Source organism: Anopheles gambiae, chromosome 2, assembly GCF_943734735.2.
Source record: "Anopheles gambiae chromosome 2, idAnoGambNW_F1_1, whole genome shotgun sequence".
NCBI classification, from domain to species: domain Eukaryota; kingdom Metazoa; phylum Arthropoda; class Insecta; order Diptera; family Culicidae; genus Anopheles; species Anopheles gambiae.
Window position 1 is genome coordinate 26,341,382 of NC_064601.1, and position 18,910 is coordinate 26,360,291.

General features: G+C 47.9%; 1 protein-coding gene across 1 annotated transcript; it reads right to left on the bottom strand.

The window, feature by feature from the left end:
• Positions 1 to 1,862: 1,862 nt before the first annotated feature.
• Positions 1,863 to 17,745, bottom strand: LOC11175799 (ataxin-2 homolog). Its single transcript, XM_061644528.1, has 5 exons — positions 17,539 to 17,745; positions 17,159 to 17,239; positions 8,505 to 8,832; positions 8,106 to 8,406; positions 1,863 to 3,065 (listed from the first exon to the last, which is right to left on the bottom strand). The coding sequence occupies exons 2-5, from the start codon at positions 17,171 to 17,173 to the stop codon at positions 1,952 to 1,954; spliced, it is 1,758 nt and encodes a 585-aa protein (XP_061500512.1). The 5' UTR covers positions 17,174 to 17,239; positions 17,539 to 17,745; the 3' UTR covers positions 1,863 to 1,951.
• Positions 17,746 to 18,910: the final 1,165 nt, after the last annotated feature.

The window sequence follows — 18,910 nt, forward strand, 5'->3', positions numbered from 1 at the left end:
CAAAAGCATTTCCATGCCAGCTCTGCCTATAAGATAATCCAGACAAAGCTTTCATAACGCTTGTTTTTAAACATTGAGCTATTCTTGCAAGACGACATTCAGGTCTTGTTTTATGTCTCATTTACAATTATTTCTCCATCAAAATACACAGCTACAATCAATCGTTTTTCTTTCCTTTCCAATTTTCCGCCGCATAGATACCCTTTTTTGTGACAGTTTTTTATTTGCATATTTGCAAACGCTGCACTACAGTTGTTTTCCTAGATCATCCCTCCATTGCAGTGGCCATGCCATGGATGGGAAAATATTATGAATAAAATTATTCATACAAATTTCTTCCCCAACCGACACCGGAGATCACATCAGCGCGCGACTGTCTTAGTCACAAATGTTCGTGCTTATCTTGTATCTTTTGGCGTGTTTTTCTTTCTCCCTCGCTCTGTCTTCTTTACCATTGCGCCATTATAATGAGACCCGGGAAGCTTTATTTTTTTGGGGAGAGGACGCATTATGATTGAATAGGGCAACTTTTGTTCCCGATTTGCTGTATGATCGCCATTTTCCAGCCGCATTCCCAACCGAAGTGCCATTTCCCACGGCGAGGAAACCCGTTCCCCTGCCAACGCTGGTCAATTAAACGGTTTTGTGGTGAAATAGTTATAAACGAGCATGGATGACACACGAAAGTGAACGCAGGGGCTAATACAAAAAAAGAAAAGAACGAAGGGTCGATGACGAAAAAAAAGTGTGCGAAACAAGCGGAGGGGTGACGAAAATGAGGCGTTTTTCCCTTTCTCTCTTGCCTCCACACTCCCGGTGCAAACGGTACGGCTCCAAACAAGATGCGATGTATTTTACGAGATTATGAGCGATCACCGAGGGCGAGAGATGGCCGTCATTCTTCTGTGGCCATAACCGGCATGCCGGATCAGCTTTGCAAAATATATGCGGCTACATTACGCCCGCCCGGTGGACCCGGTGTGTTGCATAAGAATGGAGATGATTCTGCGTGACCAAAAAAAAACCACAGAAACGAACCGCAGCCAACGACCACGCTGCCATTCGCTGCCAAAATGCGAAAGTAAAATAGCAAACGAGGATATTACCCGTGTGCCTGAGCGTAAGTGTCGAGGGGTTGTTATCGGTATAAAGCAATTACAAACGCCTCCGCTGTTTGTGCCGGTGGCGATCGCTAACCATGGCGTCGTGATCTATTCCCCGCCAAGACCAGGGCGATTAAAGTCATTGGGTACGATTCACACTTTTACGATGCCCCCCCCCCCCCCCTTCCTGGGGCGCATCACAAAACGGATGACATTTATTTGGCACAGCCGTTGTAAAGGTTTTGCACAACGGTGCGCGTTGTGTGTTTATGGTACCGGGGGTGTAAAATACACGTCCGAAGGAGAAGGAGGAAAAGCGCGACTACAAAACGGAACGTAACAAAACGCTTTTATGCTAGGTTTATAGCAACACCAGCAATAACTTTGCTAAGTAAATATATAGCTTTATAGTCCCCCGCGTGCAAATAGTTGAGCACCACTGCGAAAATATGGGCAGGCCATTTTCTGTTAAAACAGCTGTTCCAAAGAGAGAAGAAGATGAGAAGCTGATCCTTTCCCAAGACTGCATGTTACGGCGAGTAGAAAACTAATAAGAAGAAAGCTACAACAAGATTCGAACTCAGGAACAACCAGCACTCACATAGCTTTAACGTCGACAACGGCACACGGCTACGCAGATCAGTGTAATCATGAGGATTTATGTGATGCTTTTCTTCAGCAGTCGCACCATAAACCAACCATTTGCGGTCTTCTCAAACGGATTTACATACCAAATGACGAAAATAAAACACCCGCAACTATTCAACAACTCTCGCAACAATGTATTCTATCAACTAAATAAATTAACCTCTATGTTTACGCCACCGTGTGTGCAGCTGCTGTCCCGCTCACGCGAACTGCTTCGCCGGCTGGAGCTTGGTCGTGGCCAAACCGGCCGTCGACGGTCTTGCAAAGCCGGCCACACTAAACAGCGCCGGTGAGCGTTTGTACTGCGCGGACGTTTTCGTGAACGCCAGCGGCACGGAGTACGCGATCGTATTGTACCCGGGGGCGGTGGCCGAAGGGCCCGACGGATGCTGCCCCAGCGCGAGTGGTTGCGCGTGCGGGAAGGATGCACCGTGTCCTGCTGGACCGGCCGGCTGCAGGATGGTCGTGTGGAGCGGGTTCACCGGGTACACGGGAACTGCACCCTGCTGGTAGAACTGCACCGGACGTGGCGACTGGTGATGCAGCTGCCCGTGATGGACGGCCGGGTACGCGTGGGGAGCCAGTTTCGTGGTGTACAGTGGCGTTTTCGCAAGCTGCAGCGAGGACGGTACGTACGAGTCGAGCAGGCTAGTGGGTGGCCGCTGCTGTACGCCAAAGTAGTTCAAGATGCCGTTGTTCGGATGGGCCAGGGAAGGATAGTGAAGCTGTTGCTGGGCCCCGGCGTACGAGTGTCCGTGCGGTTGTACGTACGTAGGGTAGTGCAGCTGGTGCGGAGGCAGTTGGTGGTGATGAAGCTGCTGGTGGTGGTGGTGAAGCTGTTGCGCATGGCCCGTGAAAGGTCTGCCGGTGACGGGGTGGTGTACCTGTGCGCCACCAAACTGAAACACAGAACCATCGCCGTGCAGCTTATTCGATTGGAGCGGTGGAAGGTCGTGTGAGAAGTAGACCGGCTGCTCCACGCTCTTCACGATGGAAAATTCGGCCGACGGAGATTGATGCCGGGGTGGAGCTGGGGTAGAGGATGCGGCGTATACGACATCGGGTTGCGCCGTAGGCTGGACCGTCGCCCCGGTGGCTGGGGACTGTGCTCCAGTTTCACCGTGAGAGTAGGTTTGGATGTGATTGTCCGGGTCGTTGACATACGCGGCCAGCTGCTGGGCGGAATGGGGCGTTGCCGGCGATGAGGGCGGTGTAATCGATGGCAGGGCTGGCCCGGTCGGGGCGGCTGACGCGTGCGGTGCTTGCTGCTGCTGCTGCTGCTGGTAGTATGGCGTCGGAATCATGATATAAGCTCTGGAAAAAAGAAAACAACCCGAAAACCGGGAAAATTAATATCCTATTTTGGGGGCTCGCCTTTGCATAACGGCAACCAACACGAAGACAGGAGTTGGAGTAATTAAATTTGCGTTTTATCGTGTATCGTGCAGAAGGGATTGTGCTTGTTGTGTGGACATACAGTTTCATCGTGACCGCTAGCAACATACCTCTAGATGCAGTGGAGCAAATCTTAACCGGATATTCAAATTCGTCTGTCATCTGGCACAATCTATTACAATGGAATGAATCTTTCACCTCTCGCCGACTGTTGAAATCCCATCAAAACCCATCAAAAGTAAAAAAGGCGACGCTACAACCTGCCTCATCGCGTCTCGATCGCAGGAAAGAAAAGATCTTCAAACCGAGCGATCTGAAAGCGGGCGCCTGTGAATTACGTCACCCGGTTGGATTCCGCCCCGAGAAAGAAAGAGTGTGTGTGTGTGTGTGTGTGTGTGTCCATTATGAACGGCATGAATGTAGACCATGAAACAGATAAGTGCAACCTGCTCGATGCAGATGCACTGGCGTCGGTTATATCGCACAAAGCCAAGAGATGCGGTTGTGGCATAAGGCGGGAGAGGGAAGAGACACACACACACACAAAAAAACGGTTGTTCAAGATAAGAGGAAGCGCCGACCATTGGAGCTGACATAAAATCGTAGTAGTATCTTTTGCGAAAGCAGACCGCAAAACAAACCCAAAAAAAAACCTACAACCGCCAGTGAGTGTGTCGTTCCATCCTCTTGCCGCAAAGTCTTAAAAATGGCAATAATTAGAGCAGACACACGGGCCCAGAGGCTGTAATTGCAAACTTTTAATTACTCTCCTCCACCCCGGGCCCAAAGCGAAAGAGAGAGAGAGAGAGATGAGACGGGCCCGATTACCGACACCGCCTACCGACGCATCTGCATAAAGCTGTGTTCACGCTGTCCCACCACTAACCGCAAACGAATCGAGGAAGAGTTTGTGGACGCTACATTAAATTAGTGTTTGGAAGACAAAACCCTTCCCTTTTCTTCTCGCTTGGGCTTTTAATTATTCAAAGACCTGAGAGGGAACGTCTCACACTCTCCTACAACATACTATGCGAACGTTCTCAGCCTGTAAAAGCTCGACAGGAACCCAGCGCATTCAGATGAGCTCATAAAATGTAGCAAATAAATTGCGATTAGTGAGTGGTTGCAAATTTTTGAATGCTTTTTATCCACTTAGCCAAATTCAAAAATGCTCCACATGTCATAACAGCGCGCTGCCGTTTGTCACATTGATTCACGCTTGCTTACTGCTGCTGCTGGATGCGCCCCCAAATGACAGCTTTAATTGGAGGTTAAGTAACCACACCATTCGGAACTGCTATTGCGTGCAATTGTGTTTACTCCCGGCACCGTGACGATTGAGTCAAAGCACACGTCAAAGTGCCATCAGACACTGGAGCTTAAGGAGCTTAAGTAGCCAGCTACCTAGGTGCGATCGTGCCAGCGCACAAGTAGAACAATGATGTTACTTTCTTGCACGCTTACTATCCAGCCGCTTATAAAGCTAAAAGTGTCAACACACTACACTACTGACACTCTGCCCACCCTAGTTAACAGTAAGTGGCTTCAAATGCATGCCAAAACACACACACACACACAGAGTAGGATGGGCGACAGTGTGACAAATCAGCTCATTCGTTAGCATAACAAAAAATAAATACCAAGAAGGGTGGAGTGAGTTTTGCTAATGAAATTACACCAACGGCGCCTACAATTTGGCGCAATGCTGCACTCTACCGTAGCGCCCCGTAGCGACATGCTTCCATTGTGTGCATGGTGGCTCGATTATGCTGCCGGTCCGATGGTAAACGCCCGAGCACGGCACCGTGTTCCGTTCATCGCTCCTCTGCGCACACGCTGAAAGCGAAAACGCGCGCGCACGCGCAAAGACAACAGAACGAATGCGGAGAGGTGCCAGTTAGCACCTTGCGCAGCGCCACGGATTCCTCCTAATGATACCAACAACCGGGGCCACAGGTTGAATCCGCATCGGTGCCTCGCCTGCGTGCAGTGGCGGCACGTCGCCGCGCTGGTGCTATTTATTTTATGATCATCGTTTTTCCTCATTTATGGTGCAATCGCAATCGGGTGGATACAAACTCCCCCCTTTGCAGCCTGCCCCAGGGGGGTTAAGGGCAATTATGGATAATTTGGTAAAAAAATGGAGCCGATCTTTCGGCGCTGTCTGCTGCCCAGCCCCGTGGGCGCTTTGGTTGCCGCCGATCGGTTTCCTTTCGCTTTCGGGGAAAAGGTTTCCACTGCCCACTAAACGATTGGGTTATTATTTTCCGTTACGGGGAGGAAATTAGCCACTTTTGTAACGCATCCGTTGGGTGGGAGAGCTGTGGACGATGGTGCTTTTTTGTCTGTGTTGAACTATTAATCAACTTTACCCACATTCATTGTTCGTGCTGATTTCAAATAAACGCGCGCACCCGATGTGTAACTTTCCTCTTTATTGCGCTCGTTGCGTAACGCGGCGACTGGTGCGACTAATTTTTCATCAATCTACCAAAATCATTCCGTCGCATCGATCGATGCTCCCAATCTGTCACTCTTTGCATCTCTGTTCAATAAAAAAAAAAACACGAATAAAAACAAATCAAAATGAAACCATTGGCTTCCTCCTTCTTTCAACATGCTCATCTTCCTAAATGGCACCCAAAAAAACACACACACCAGTGGACAAATCATGCGCCACCGAAACAAATAAGCAGCCCACAATGTGATTTCACAAAGCGAAGGAAAATATGAAGCGCCAAGCAAAAAAAAACCCATTCCTAACCCATCATCAGCAATAAATCGATTTATGGATGCGACGAGTGAAGCAAATCTCACACGATAAATGACTTGCCATTTTTCTCTAACCGACTTCTTCTCTGCCTGTTTTTCTGCTTTCCTTTCAGCCGCTACCCTGTTTCGCCCTATCGCGTCCTAAAAGCCACCTTTGCCGATCGAGAGTGAAATGCGATCGATCAATCAAAACGCAAACCCGCAATACATGCCGCCTGATCGACTTCAAATCTGGAGGAGGTGCAACAGTCGCATTACCTTTCCCTCTCTCTCTCTTTCTCCCTCTCGGGGCTCTCTCTCTCTCTGCTAGCAGTCCGCCTTAGGTACTTTTATGACCGGTGTAATAGGGTGCTTATGGTACACTCGAAGGATCATAAATAAAACCCTCTTCGTACGCGCAGCCGCGCGCGCTACTGTAACGGGAGCGTTAGCAAACTGACCGACCTGCCAGGCCAAGAGAGGATATATCAGGCTGACCTGAAGCGAAAGGATTGGAAAGTGTAATAGCATCGGATCGGAACGCGTTGCGCAATAAAAGGAAAGGATAAATTGCGACCATCTACTACCCTTTTGCAATAGTGAGTGCGTATTAAATGGAACCCCAGTAATCCGTTGAATCCCTCATCCAAAAGTGCCTGTCGAAGTTAAATGCTTTTCCAAAAAGCACGCAATCAATCGACAAGGCACGTCGTCGGCTCAAACGTCAATCATAAATTGTGGCAAAAGTGAACGCGTGCACCGACAAACAAACAAAAAACAATGAGCAATTAGTTTTCATTTATCAACGCGCTGTAGTGTAATTGATGAAATAATTACTGTCCGTACTGATCGCACGCAGCCGGCCGGGGAAAGTGAGCCATCAAAAGGCCCTTCATGGTGGTCCAGAGCATGAGCCCCGTCGATGGTTGTAATTTTTACATTTTAGAAATTTGTTTACAGTCAAACTATCATATTCCACCGTTCGCGTTTTGTGACGTCGTCTCATTAACATTACCCGTTACGGAGGGGAACCGGTTTCGCTATTGCTTGCTTCAGCTGTAGCACACAATTGCTGATTTGTCAATAGTTTATTTTATTCCCGCAATAAAGTTTTAATATGCAGGGAACGGAGACGCCGGAAAGGCATTCGCAACGTAAAACGCAATAAACTACAAACTGTCGTTCGGGCTAATGTGATGATACGGGCAGTAAATTATGTTCCTAATGACTAAAAAAATCCGGTCCATTGCATAATTGCTTCTGAAAGTTAGGACCAGTTACAAAAACACAGTGTTAAACATTCTACTTGTGTTGTGTGAAATAACAAACTCCGGACAGCAATTGTGTTACCTGCAAAAGGGTGATCGTACACATGTACTTATCATGTTCAAACACATTTTCCTTCCCCGATTTTCCATCTTTTGACAAAGGCGCGCATTGTGCACAGCTCCACACAGAGACGCCTGCCAGACAAATATTTATCATTGTCGATCTGCAACATTACGCACCAAAGCAGACCTTCCTCACCTTCGCTCAAGAGCATGGGAAAATATTGACTTTACACGAGGCAGCAAAAGCAGCCGATGCTCCTGCCAGGCTGGCAGTGATGCAATTGATCGTTTTGCATGGGGATCGTGTACACGGCATGGTTATTTAAAAAGCAATTAAACGTACCGCACCGCAACCAATGTGGTCGTGGTGCTTAATGTGGCCACTAGCTTTTACTTGCTGTGAGAAAAAAAAATGACGACGATGGCGATAGCAGATTTATGATCACTGGCAATGCCAAAACGGATATTTCCCGCAGATTCGGAAACAGAAAATGACACGTAATTGGGAAACACATACACATTTTGTCACGCGATGAGCACACTATTACAGGAAGTAGGCAAATGATCGTGAGCAATCTTGCAATCTTGGTGGGCAAAGGCTAGCGTAATTTTACTGTCAAGGATATTAAACAACAATATTTTATTCGCTTGCCAGGAAAAAGATAGGTAAATTTAAAATCCATTACGATGAGATCGAACGTGTGTTTAATGACGCTTGGCAAGCTCTAAAGCACGCAACATAATTCGATTGTCCGACCTCGCTGGATCAGCAAAGCTAAAATCAATCACTCTACCATTTTTAACCATACCAGAAGGGTTTGCTAAAACGCTTTCGTGACAATGGCCAACTGGCACGACCCATACAGCACACACTTACTGTGAATTTTGTGGCAGGATGTGTAGCAGCTGTTGCGGCAGACTGTTGTCGGCCGCATACTGTGGCAGCGGCTGGGGCCGGGCCTGCACATACACGTACTGCGGCTGCGGCGTCAGATACGGGGAGGCCGGTGCACCTCCACCGATGACGGGCTGCAGCAGTGACTGACGGGACGGCACCGTATAGGTGGAATGCGCCTCGTGCACCTGTGGCACTTGTTGCTGTGGCTGCTGCTGGTGGAATTGAAGCGTCGGCTGCTGCTGCTGCGGAATGCTGACGTATTGTTGCGGCACAGCGTGATCTAAAACAAGCGAGCGAGGGAGATAAATTAGCATCAGATGTATGTGTCGGATAGTTCCGATCGATCCGTGTATCGGAGATCGATCTGCCCACGGATACCTTTCGAGTAGGTGAGCGTCTGGGTCGGGGCCGGAAGTGGCGTCACGTATTTGACCGAGCTGTGCGTACCGGCCGTACTGCCCGGATGGTGCTGTATCTGCACGGTGTAGTGATTGTTGCTTTGGCTTGAGCTAGCTCCGTGCTGCTGTTGCTGCTGTGCGATCGCTTCCTTTTTGAACACCTGCCGCTCGCTGTTCAGATTGTCCCGCTCGATGTCTTCCAGCTGGGTCGGCCGGTTCCCGGGCGGTGGATCGTGATCTGCGGCCACTAGCCACGGTGCCTGCAGCAGCAGACACGCTCCGATCCAAACTATCCAATTGCAGCGTATCTGGTACAAAACACAGAGAGCGAGAGAGAGAGACGGTGAAAACGCAACGAAATTAGGCGAGCAAATACACAACACAGAAAAAGCTTTGCTTAAAAACAGACACCGGATTGCATACTGTTAGGCGCATACGCCTGCCGTGGCGAGCTTTTTACATTCACAGCGCGTTTCATCACCATTTGAAGCGTTTTTTACTCAACGTGACCGGTGCCACAAAAGGAGACAACACTCCGCCAACATTCCTTATTAAATTTCCCCCCTTGCCCCGCCTGCGCCCCTTCGCATGGCACGTTAAATAGTGCATTTAAGGAGTGATTAGTGCACGGATCCGGAGCGACCACAGCACGCCGCCATTGACACTGTGCGGGCGAACCGGTTAGCCCGAGCAGTGGAGAGAATTGGAAAGCACCCGGGTACGACGGCAAAAAGAAAGTGGAAAATTAAATAACACTCACTGCTGTAACTAGCCCGCAAGCAGAGCAATGACAACACAAGGAGAGAGAAGAAAAAAACGCACACAGGGGCACCGGCAGGCAAAACACGATCTTGGCGCACTGTTATGGTAATAGACGGGTGGTGGACAACCTTCAGCCCGTGCACGGACGACGGATGGTGTGTAGTTCCGCTCCGGCTGTTGCAGGGTAAAAAGGAAAGAAACAAACTGGCAATGGTGGTGCGACGCGGGGAAAAAAATAAACTACACCAATCACGGCACTAAGCTGGTGTTAAATCGCTACATCATTCGGATTGTCCACTCCGGCCGGAGGGCGGACGGCGAACTGGAGCGCGATGCAGTGCGCGGCGGCCAGCGATCAGGAGAACGATGATGATCATTGGATCGAGGTAGATGATGCGGCGGTTGTTTAGATGAGGGCGATTAGATTGCGTACCAAATGCATACCATTTGAAGGAGAGAGGTTATTAGTTAATCTAGACGTGCAATTTTTGAATTACTGGGTAAGGTGCGTTTTGTTTATGAGCGATGAGGTGAGACCACAATCACGCTGCACTCAATTAGTCTCTTTAGGTTCGTCTGGGTTTGGTCAGACAGGGTCGTAAAAAATAAACCATTTCCAAGCCGAGTCCCCCATCCATCACACCATGATGACTCCATTCCTGAATGCACACGCACTCTACATGATGTTGTGGCTATATCAATCAAACCACTCGCCCCGCTAATTCTTGTAAAATATTGTGCTGCTTTCTTTTATTGTTCAACATACGCTTTTCATACGCGCCAGGCTCTGTGATGAAGCAATTCCATTCATGGTACACGGATACACACACACGGCTGCGTCGTAAAACACATTCCTTGCAGGCGATAACCAATTAAACCAACATAAAAACACAACGCTTCCGGTGAGTTGGCTTTTTTGTTGTTGTTGTTGTTTGGTTGTGCGTCACAGCTTCTACTCTTGCAGGGCCGCTCGGTGTGGCCACTTTTTGCCGTCGTACAGCCCTAGTGATTGAACATTGTTTCTTTCCTGTTCGCCTTGGTGGGACAGGCTGCCCGATTGCTACTTGCTGCGCCCTGTCCTGCCGGATGTCAACGCGGGATAGAAAGGCCACAGAAAAAGGGAGCCCAACCCGGGTGCGTGTCATAATTCCGATAGGGACGGTAGATTGTGAACCGTGAACGCCCTCAGCAGCCGCGGCTTCGTTAACGCAAATTTGGACGCGGGGTTTTCGTTGCCTTTCGACATCGACGACTCTTTCTCCACTTGTTGTACGTACAAGTATATGAGTGACAGTGTGGGCAACGGTTTGCACGCGTAAGAACGGATGAACGGAAAATAAACAAAAGCTTCCATTTCACCAATTTCGAAAGAAAATGAAAGCAAAGTGGGCGAAACATAAAATTAAGCACAAAGCGAGCCGGTCGGGCGAATAAAAAACGCACACACACACACAAACGAAACTGACAAGCTGACAAGTAACATTAACAGCACAACATAAAACCATCCCGGCGTTGGACGGAAACATGTGGGAAAGAGATCCGAAAATGCATGACGGGCGCAGTATCAGGAAGGGCATGATTTCGGCAAGCGGTACGAAAGGTACTGCACACTCGGTCACGAACCACTGTTTGGCTCAGTTCACTTGTAAAGAAATTACCCACCGCACAGCAAACAGGTCTTTCGGTGGTCCCCCCCGCTCTACAATCATGATTGAGCTAAATAAAAATAAAAACCACAATAAAGGACATAAACTACCAAAACCGGCCGATTTTTTTTCCTTCAAATGCACACGCAAAGTTATCGTTGAGCGTAGGCTTACCCCACCGGTGGATTGGTAAGCAATGCATGCATGGGAATGCCGAATGCTTGCAGAACAAGCTGAAAGAAAGCACGCAAAGCTTTGCACGCTGCTCGGGAGTATTATTACGATTAAATGCTGTGAGAAGCAGAGGAGAATCGAAACCATTTTACTCTTAATCCAAGGTCTCCTTCGAAACGATCGTGGATGGCAGCGAACACAAGAGAAAGGACGTCCACCAAGGACGTTTAAAGGTTTTTGCTCGAGTGACTTTAAGTGCGGACACTGCGGGCAGCATCCAATACACGGGAAGGTAAATGAAGGCCATCATGTGGCTTATGATAGTGATTGTGTAAAGTAAGAAGTATTTTACCTTAAAATAGGGATTATTATTATTGTACGTTCATTATTTGTACTGATTATAGTTTGACAACAATCACGCTTTTCAAAGGCTACAGAAATTATTGTGTAATGATTCCGTAACATATCACGAAGAACGCGTTTTACCCATTTGATAAACATCACACCAAATTGCACCGCTTAGGATCCATTTACCTTTTACCAACAGCTGTGGCGACGGGCTGGGGAACTGCAACAGCATTCTCCCGTAAGCTTTGTTTAACATTCCAGCACCAGCTTCACTACGTTCGCATTATGAATTATAGATTTCACACCGGTGGTACCACACCAAAAATGGTCGATAAATTTTACTTCTCCCTCCCCTTCCAACACTGATCCCGGCACCGCGGGATCATAGGTCAAACCGGTGGCCGAACCGTGCGGTAGGTGATAAGGATACGCAAGGTCCGAATCGATCAGCCAGCCGAGTGCAAGAATGCGCACCGATCGGAATCGGACCAACTTTCACTTTCACGGACAGCAGGAAGAGAAGAAAAAACAGCAACAAAACCAGCAGGGAAGAAATAAAAATCCGTACCGACAGAAGCCGACGCTTAAATAACACCTACCGAACGTGTGTGTGTGAGAGCGAGAGAAAGAGAGAGAGGGACCGAGGTCAGCAAACAAAAATACCGCAGCGAATTCGCTCGTTATTTCTGGTGTTTCGATACAGGAATTACGAGCCACCCAGTCAATCGATCGCTCGTGTTTCGCTCTTATCTTGAGCTCCAAAAGGGGGGAGGGAGGGGGGGGGGGGAGGACAGGGCTACTTTACTGACACTCCAACCGATCTTCCGATCTTTGTCTTCCCTTTCGTTCGGAGGCGCTTGCGGCAGGTGTGTTTGCTTCTAATGCCCACCAGGTGGAAAAGCGGCTTCAACTATTTTGCCGCAGTTTTGTACACGACACGGCCACCGTCGTACAACATGCGCAAACGAGCTCCAAATGCTACGACGCGGTTTGTTGCCGACTTTACTCTGATTTTGTTTGCTAAACTCCACTGCGCACCAGTCCAGTGTTTTATTTTTTTTTAATTGCGCTTGTGGTCGCGCTGTGGTTTTATCGCGCGCTTTGGTTTGTGTACATGTTTTTCCTCTCCTCGTTCTCTCTCTCTCTCTCTCTCTCTCTCTCTCTCTCTCTCTCTCTCTCTCTCTCTCTCTCTCTCTCTCTCTCTCTCTCTCTCTCTTAGCTGTTAACCATTTCCATCACTGTCTGTCCGAAACCTGTCCACGGGCTGTCCAAGACCAGACTGGCTGGGTCCGCGTTACGATAGGGGAAGGAAGGAAAGCAGCAGGCAGGAAATGCAGCTTTGTCGCTTGAACTCCTGGATCACCGAGCGAGTTAGACGGAGGACCGGTCAGCTAAGAAAGTGGATCCGACGCACTGTGAAGTAATTTTTATGATCACAGTTTTGCAATAATCGCTCCACATTTCCTCATTCTCTGCCTTTTTTTTATCTTTTTTGCTTTGCGAAACGTTCGGGGGTAGGAAGCGGGCAGTTGCTGTCACCTGTCCGGAGATCCGGACTGGACCGCACTACACAATGTTGCGCGCTTCGGTTTAACCCGAGAGCATTTTTTTAAAGGTACACTGCCAACTGCCCACAGCGCTTAGGACAGGTTGCATTTTAATGGATTTACGCGCTCCAGCACGGAAAGTGGTCGAGCTTATGATAAGCCCCAACTCTCACTTTCTAGAGTCCCTCCCTTCCAACCCTTAGCTGATCCTAAATGTTGAAGCATTTGTATTGCAACAAAAGAGGCATTGAAGAGATCACTCTTTCCTGTACTTGTCCCAAACACGATTAATGAATGCCGTTGCTTGCATTGCAAATATCGTTCGCAATAAGAATTAGCAGCAGCAGCAGCAGCAAGAACAAAAAGCGACCATAATTAACCCCGTAGACAAAAGGCAATACGCTCATTAGTGTCACCGGTACCGGTAAAAGTGAACCGTTTTTTTTTTTGTTGTTGTTGGTGCCATGTAAAGGCCACAGTGCATTGCAAAAGCACCGCGTTTGGCTAACGGTTCGTGCTATTAATCATTACAACAACCACCACCAGCAGCACGGAGACGATGAATCAACACATTCCTTCACTCAAATCTCAACATCTCACCTTCCGTTTGGATTCCATTTCATTTCCCTTTTTTTTTTTTGCTTTCTTTCTTCCATCTCCGTACACAGCGATGCAGTGACGATTGAAACAGAGAAGAGACATTCATGGACACACAAACACGACTGATCACTGAGCAGAGAGCGAGAGCAAAAAAACGCGAACCATTTAAATCGTTCAACTGTCTTTGCTCCGAAATGGGATGTCCGTGCCGTCATCGACCGAGGTTGATGGGGGAGCGGGAAAGAAAGCAACCTCCAAGGACGGAACACGCAAACACGCAAATCGGCAAAACAACTAATTTCCCTTCGATTCGCGAATCGAAAGGGACGCGCCGCGGGTATCCTGCATTGACAGTTGGTGTTTAGCGTTTTTGTTCACCAGAGTGGGTCTACTTGATTGATTTAAACAAAAAAAGAAGACATTCTTCTCGTAAAAGCATTAGAGATATATAGAGAGAGGGAGAACTGAAAAGGAAGTTGATGAGTGCCTTCCAGCATACCTTTCGTTGTCCCCGTTAAGGGTCGGCCATTCTTTAGTAATATTGAGTTATGTGTATGCTGCCTAAGAAAAACTACCAGCATTTGTAATTATCTAAACTGCTCAATCATGCGTTGATTTGTCGTAAAAAAAAGCTCCACTCCAAATAGGACGCATTCACACTCGGCACACTGTCACGAAGCACAAAAAACAAATCGAGAGAACCAACGTTTAACTGCAACACAAAAGACTTCAATGCGCGCGTGAGAAAAAGTAGACGACGAACCCCCAAACTAGCGGTCTGGGTTCGTACTGGGGACCGTTGGGTCTGCCCCCTCCGTCGCCTCTTCCCAACAATCGCACGTTGAGCTTCAACGAGGCGCTTCTCGTCTGGATTATTGATTCATTGCTCCGCAGTTGCATGCCGTAAAACCGTGCGCCGGAAGTGCATTTGATAAAGCGATAAAGAGAGACCAGCCAGGGACATTATTTAAATTTACATCCGCTCCACCGGGCTACACCACCACCACAGGGGTTTTTAAGGTAGGAAGGCTCCGTGGCTCCAGCGTGGTTTAAGAGTAAGTGAGCATAATTTTTATTTCCATATGCAAAACGGTTCTCCCACCGGTGCGGGGCGTCGTTCACTTACATGTCCGAGGGCGCTACCACGCGAGTCGCACCGGCAGTCCGTCAAGGAACTGGATTGAGCTGTCGAAGAAGCTCACCACATTACGCTAAAGCTTACGCGCCCTCCCCCCATTAATGGGCCGCTTTTCTTTTCCGATCCGTTCCGGAAAGGAAGGGAAGAGGTGCTACAATGCAGTACGGTGACAAAACGGGATGCTAAAAAAAAGTGTTTGCTCAAATTATACCAATCACCCGTGCGCATAAAAATGGTAATTGGTCAAACATTGTGCGGCCGCTCGTGACGCCAGGGGACACCGGACATCATGTCGGGTTTCCTTTTTTCCGTTGCCATTTTCCCTATCTCTCTCTCTCTCTCTCTCTCTTGTGACAAATCCGTGAAAACCCCTCCATTCATGCAATTCGAGCGATCGGATCGATTCGGTGCACGCGGCCGGTGCTTATGAATGAGCAGCGCTGCCCAGACACGAGTGATCAAGCGATCAATGGTCCGGATCGAAGCGTGCAGCAGCCGCCCAATGTGAATGGGCGGTGGGAATTGGAAAAGCGATGGAAACATAGTGAAGTGTGTGGGAAGTGTGATGGGCCGGACACTATTGGGACTTTTCGTTGCTCTGTCGGTTTCGATGCGGTTGCTCCGCTTGTTGTGTTTGTCCGCCACTTCCCACAACGAGCAGCAATTTGTTTGCTAAATATAACGAGGAAGATTTTCCTCTTTTTTTCCACCCATTTCCTTCCCATCGCTTTGGCTTTGTGCCATAAGCCGCTTTATATACCACGTTTCCTGCACCTCAGCTTACACCTCTGCTGATCGAAAAATTGAACCATTGCCGGCTTAATAATGAGCCATATGAGCCGTCAAATTTGACTCTCCAGCCGCTGGAAACTCCCAAATTAGGTCCGGCAAAGTACCCGGATCGCCGCGAGGCCAACGATTCAGTCAACTAGCCAGTCAGGTAGAAAATTTTCCTTCCCTACTTTTGCTGTACTTTAATACTTCCTCCGCGCGAGCGATACCGGGCTCAGCGGAGAGATTGTACATTTTAAACCAATGGGAAACTCATTTTGATTGTGTCCGGAATGGAAATGAGAGACATTAGCCATTGCTGATCGGATTGGTTTAATGTGTGGGTTTAGGCTTTAGATGTGGTACAAAAGGACACTCCACTCACTAATGGGTGTGTGTGTGCATGACGCAAGCATTGGACCAACTGGCCAGCCACAGAGTTCGTCCAAACTGGCACAGGACCAACTGCGGGACCGATTGTGTAATCGATTGCGTTTTCTTGCACCACGGGGAGGGTATTATTATTACCCGTTCCTCGATCCGTCCGTCCGTCCGTCCGTCCACCAGTTGCCTCGATTGCTCTACTTCATCCCAGCACAGCTCCTGTCTCCTGAACGACCGGGGTCGTTTATCATGCCGGTGATTATCGATCGTAGATTATTAAAGTGAAAACGGAATGTGCGATCGAACTTGCGCTGGAGCGGAGTGGACTGAGGCTGGGGAGGAAGTCATGACAAACATTGAACGACAACCAGACAACGCGAACGGTGTGTGTGTGACAAAACGGAAGACATTTGTCGAAATGGTTTCAAAGTCTAGACGCAGCTTGAGCTGAACGAGTTGATTGAATGCGATTAATGCGTCGATCGCTGCTGCTTGGGGTCCCAATGGGGGTGAAGAAATTGTTCAGAGATTGATGCTTTTGTCTCTACATTGCCGGCATGTTTATGAGCTTGATCATACAAAAAATACCAATTAGATAGAATTATAGGGAAATTCCTAAAATTTTGCAAAATTTCAAACAACATTGTATGAACCATTTTCAATTTGTTGAGTTGAGTAGTTCATTTTAACTTAAACTATTTCAAGGACTAACATAAAATTTCTTTTATCATAATAGTAATGGACTTCTTCTTCTTCTTTTGCACAACAACCGTTATCGGTCAAGGCCGTGACTGTTCACCATTACTGGGCTTGGTTTTCAGTCACTTGTTGATTGCACATAGCAGGATAGTCTATCCTACCGTATGGAGGCACATTCCATTCGGGGCTTGAACCCATGACGAGCATATGTTTTTGAGTCGTACGAGTTGACGATTCTACCACCAGACCGGACCAAGCAAGCCTAATAAAAATAGGGTAAAATAGGCTGATCAATGTACTGTAGTATGTAGTTGGCTGCTAAATAGGATAATCAATCCGATCACTTGCCACTTTATCAACTATTGTACCAACCAGCAAACATTACAATAATTAAAAAAACACACTCAACACAAATTAATTGAACTAACAGCCTTATTTGAACAAGTACAATAAACAAAAAAACCAAATCCTTTGAATGCAAACATGAAATCAAGACAAAGTGCCAACTATCGTGCACATAATTTATAGTAAATAAATTGCTCCATATTATGCATAAAATACTCACCATTTTGATCACCATTAGAATGGCATTAAATAAAATGTCACACTGCTTCACTGTTTTTTATGGCTTTTTATGCGTTGTTTTCTAAAAAAAAAAATAAACAAACAGAACACGTGAATTCACACTTGCGACACACTTTATCCCGGTTTAGTCTGACACCAGTTCAACAACAATTGGGATAAAAGTTTCCCTCACTGTCCCCCTGGGAAACCACTTGAAATTCTGCACTATTTAGCCACGTATTTGAAATAATACAGTACAGTAGCTCACAATCAGTCTATCAGCAATGTTAATGTACACTTTCGCAATGTTTGTACGATTTTAAAACACACTCACAATACAATTCAATACTACGCCCCGATCGTTAAGGATCGCAAACCAACCTAAAACATGCACAGCGCGCTTTGTCCAGCGCTCCCGCACAAACCGACCCAAAAGGAGCAAAAAGCACGTGGTCGATGGATGGTATTAAGTGCGCGCGGTTTGTTTATCGGTATTCGCAGCGTTGCAAGTTTGCAGCGAGCAGCAGCACGATTTTATCCCGCCAACCGAAGGCACCGAACTAAAACAGTCCGATAGGGTGCAGAGGCAATTTATATCCGTTCCGGCGCGCGCAAAACCACAAAACCGCAACCGTCACCGTCGTCGCCACCTGCGGCCCAAACCTGCCGGCACTGGAGGCTGGCAACGCTCGCGCCTATATTTGCTTCGCTCCGGTCCCCAGGTTTTGCTTTCGTTTTCATACACTTTTACTCTCCTTAGGCGGAGAACACAACACCGCGGTGTCTCTTTTGTCCAGTTTGTCCCATGCACACACGCACATGGCGGCTCGGAACAAGAAGGGCAGACACATGCAACCACACTCATGGCCCGCATGAGGGCAAGGTCTTTGGCGCTCTTTCTCTTAAGGTTGCACTGCGATACGTACGTTTGCACGCGATTGCTCTCTTTTGCTACCCCCCGGTGGATGGTGGATTGGCTGTCCACGATCTGTAGCACATGCCGGACGGTCTGTAACCCTTTTAGTAGCGTAATGTAGTACAACATATGTAGATTGGATATTTTTGTAGAATTATTTTAATTTGATTATGACCGAAAGAGCTTAGCGTTAGGTTGTTATCAATAATATTTGTTTGATGGAATTTAGTTAAGTAGATCTCAACTCACAGCCATGCGCCATGTGGTCCTTCGAACCGGATCACCACGCAGCGAGGTAAGATTTGGTCCTTCGAACCGGATCATATGAACCCTTAGCCCTACTCGCAGGGTCAACCATATCCATTTCGACTGCTGTATCGACCAGCTTTGATGAGAAGATCACGTCATAATGCTGACATCGAACTGCCGCGAACTAGAAAGAGTGAAAGAGAGAATAACTGCAACGAAAATCAATCATTAGCACCTGTACGCTCTTTCGCTTCAAGGGTTAATTCATACTTACTCCCATTTCTTCTCAACCAACCGGTCTCCGGGATTGTACTTTCTTCGCTCTCTGTCGCTCTCTTTCCACCGCCCGCCCGACCCCTTTTCATTGCATCCAGCAACTCCCGTGCGATTGCGTATTGTTTCCTTTCGTCCACCACTTCGTCATCTCATCGCAAACAGCTTCCAGCGCAGACAGGCTTCCCGCAGAAGCTGCCGCTCACGTTCCATTGGCATTGGCGCTCCGGGAGTTGAACCTCGCCCCTTCACCAGCCGGGGCGTTTGCTGTTGCTTCGGGACACTTGTTTGCACTGGTTCTGTGGGTTCCTGTCC

Bases quoted from the DNA above. Each gene is read 5' to 3' on its own strand.
- LOC11175799 (XM_061644528.1), bottom strand. The intron at 8,407-8,504 runs GTATCCGTGGGC...CGCTTGTTTTAG, and splicing joins GACGCTCACCTACTCGAAAG to ATCACGCTGTGCCGCAACAA. The intron at 3,066-8,105 runs GTAAGTGTGTGC...TCTTTTTTCCAG, and splicing joins ATCCTGCCACAAAATTCACA to AGCTTATATCATGATTCCGA.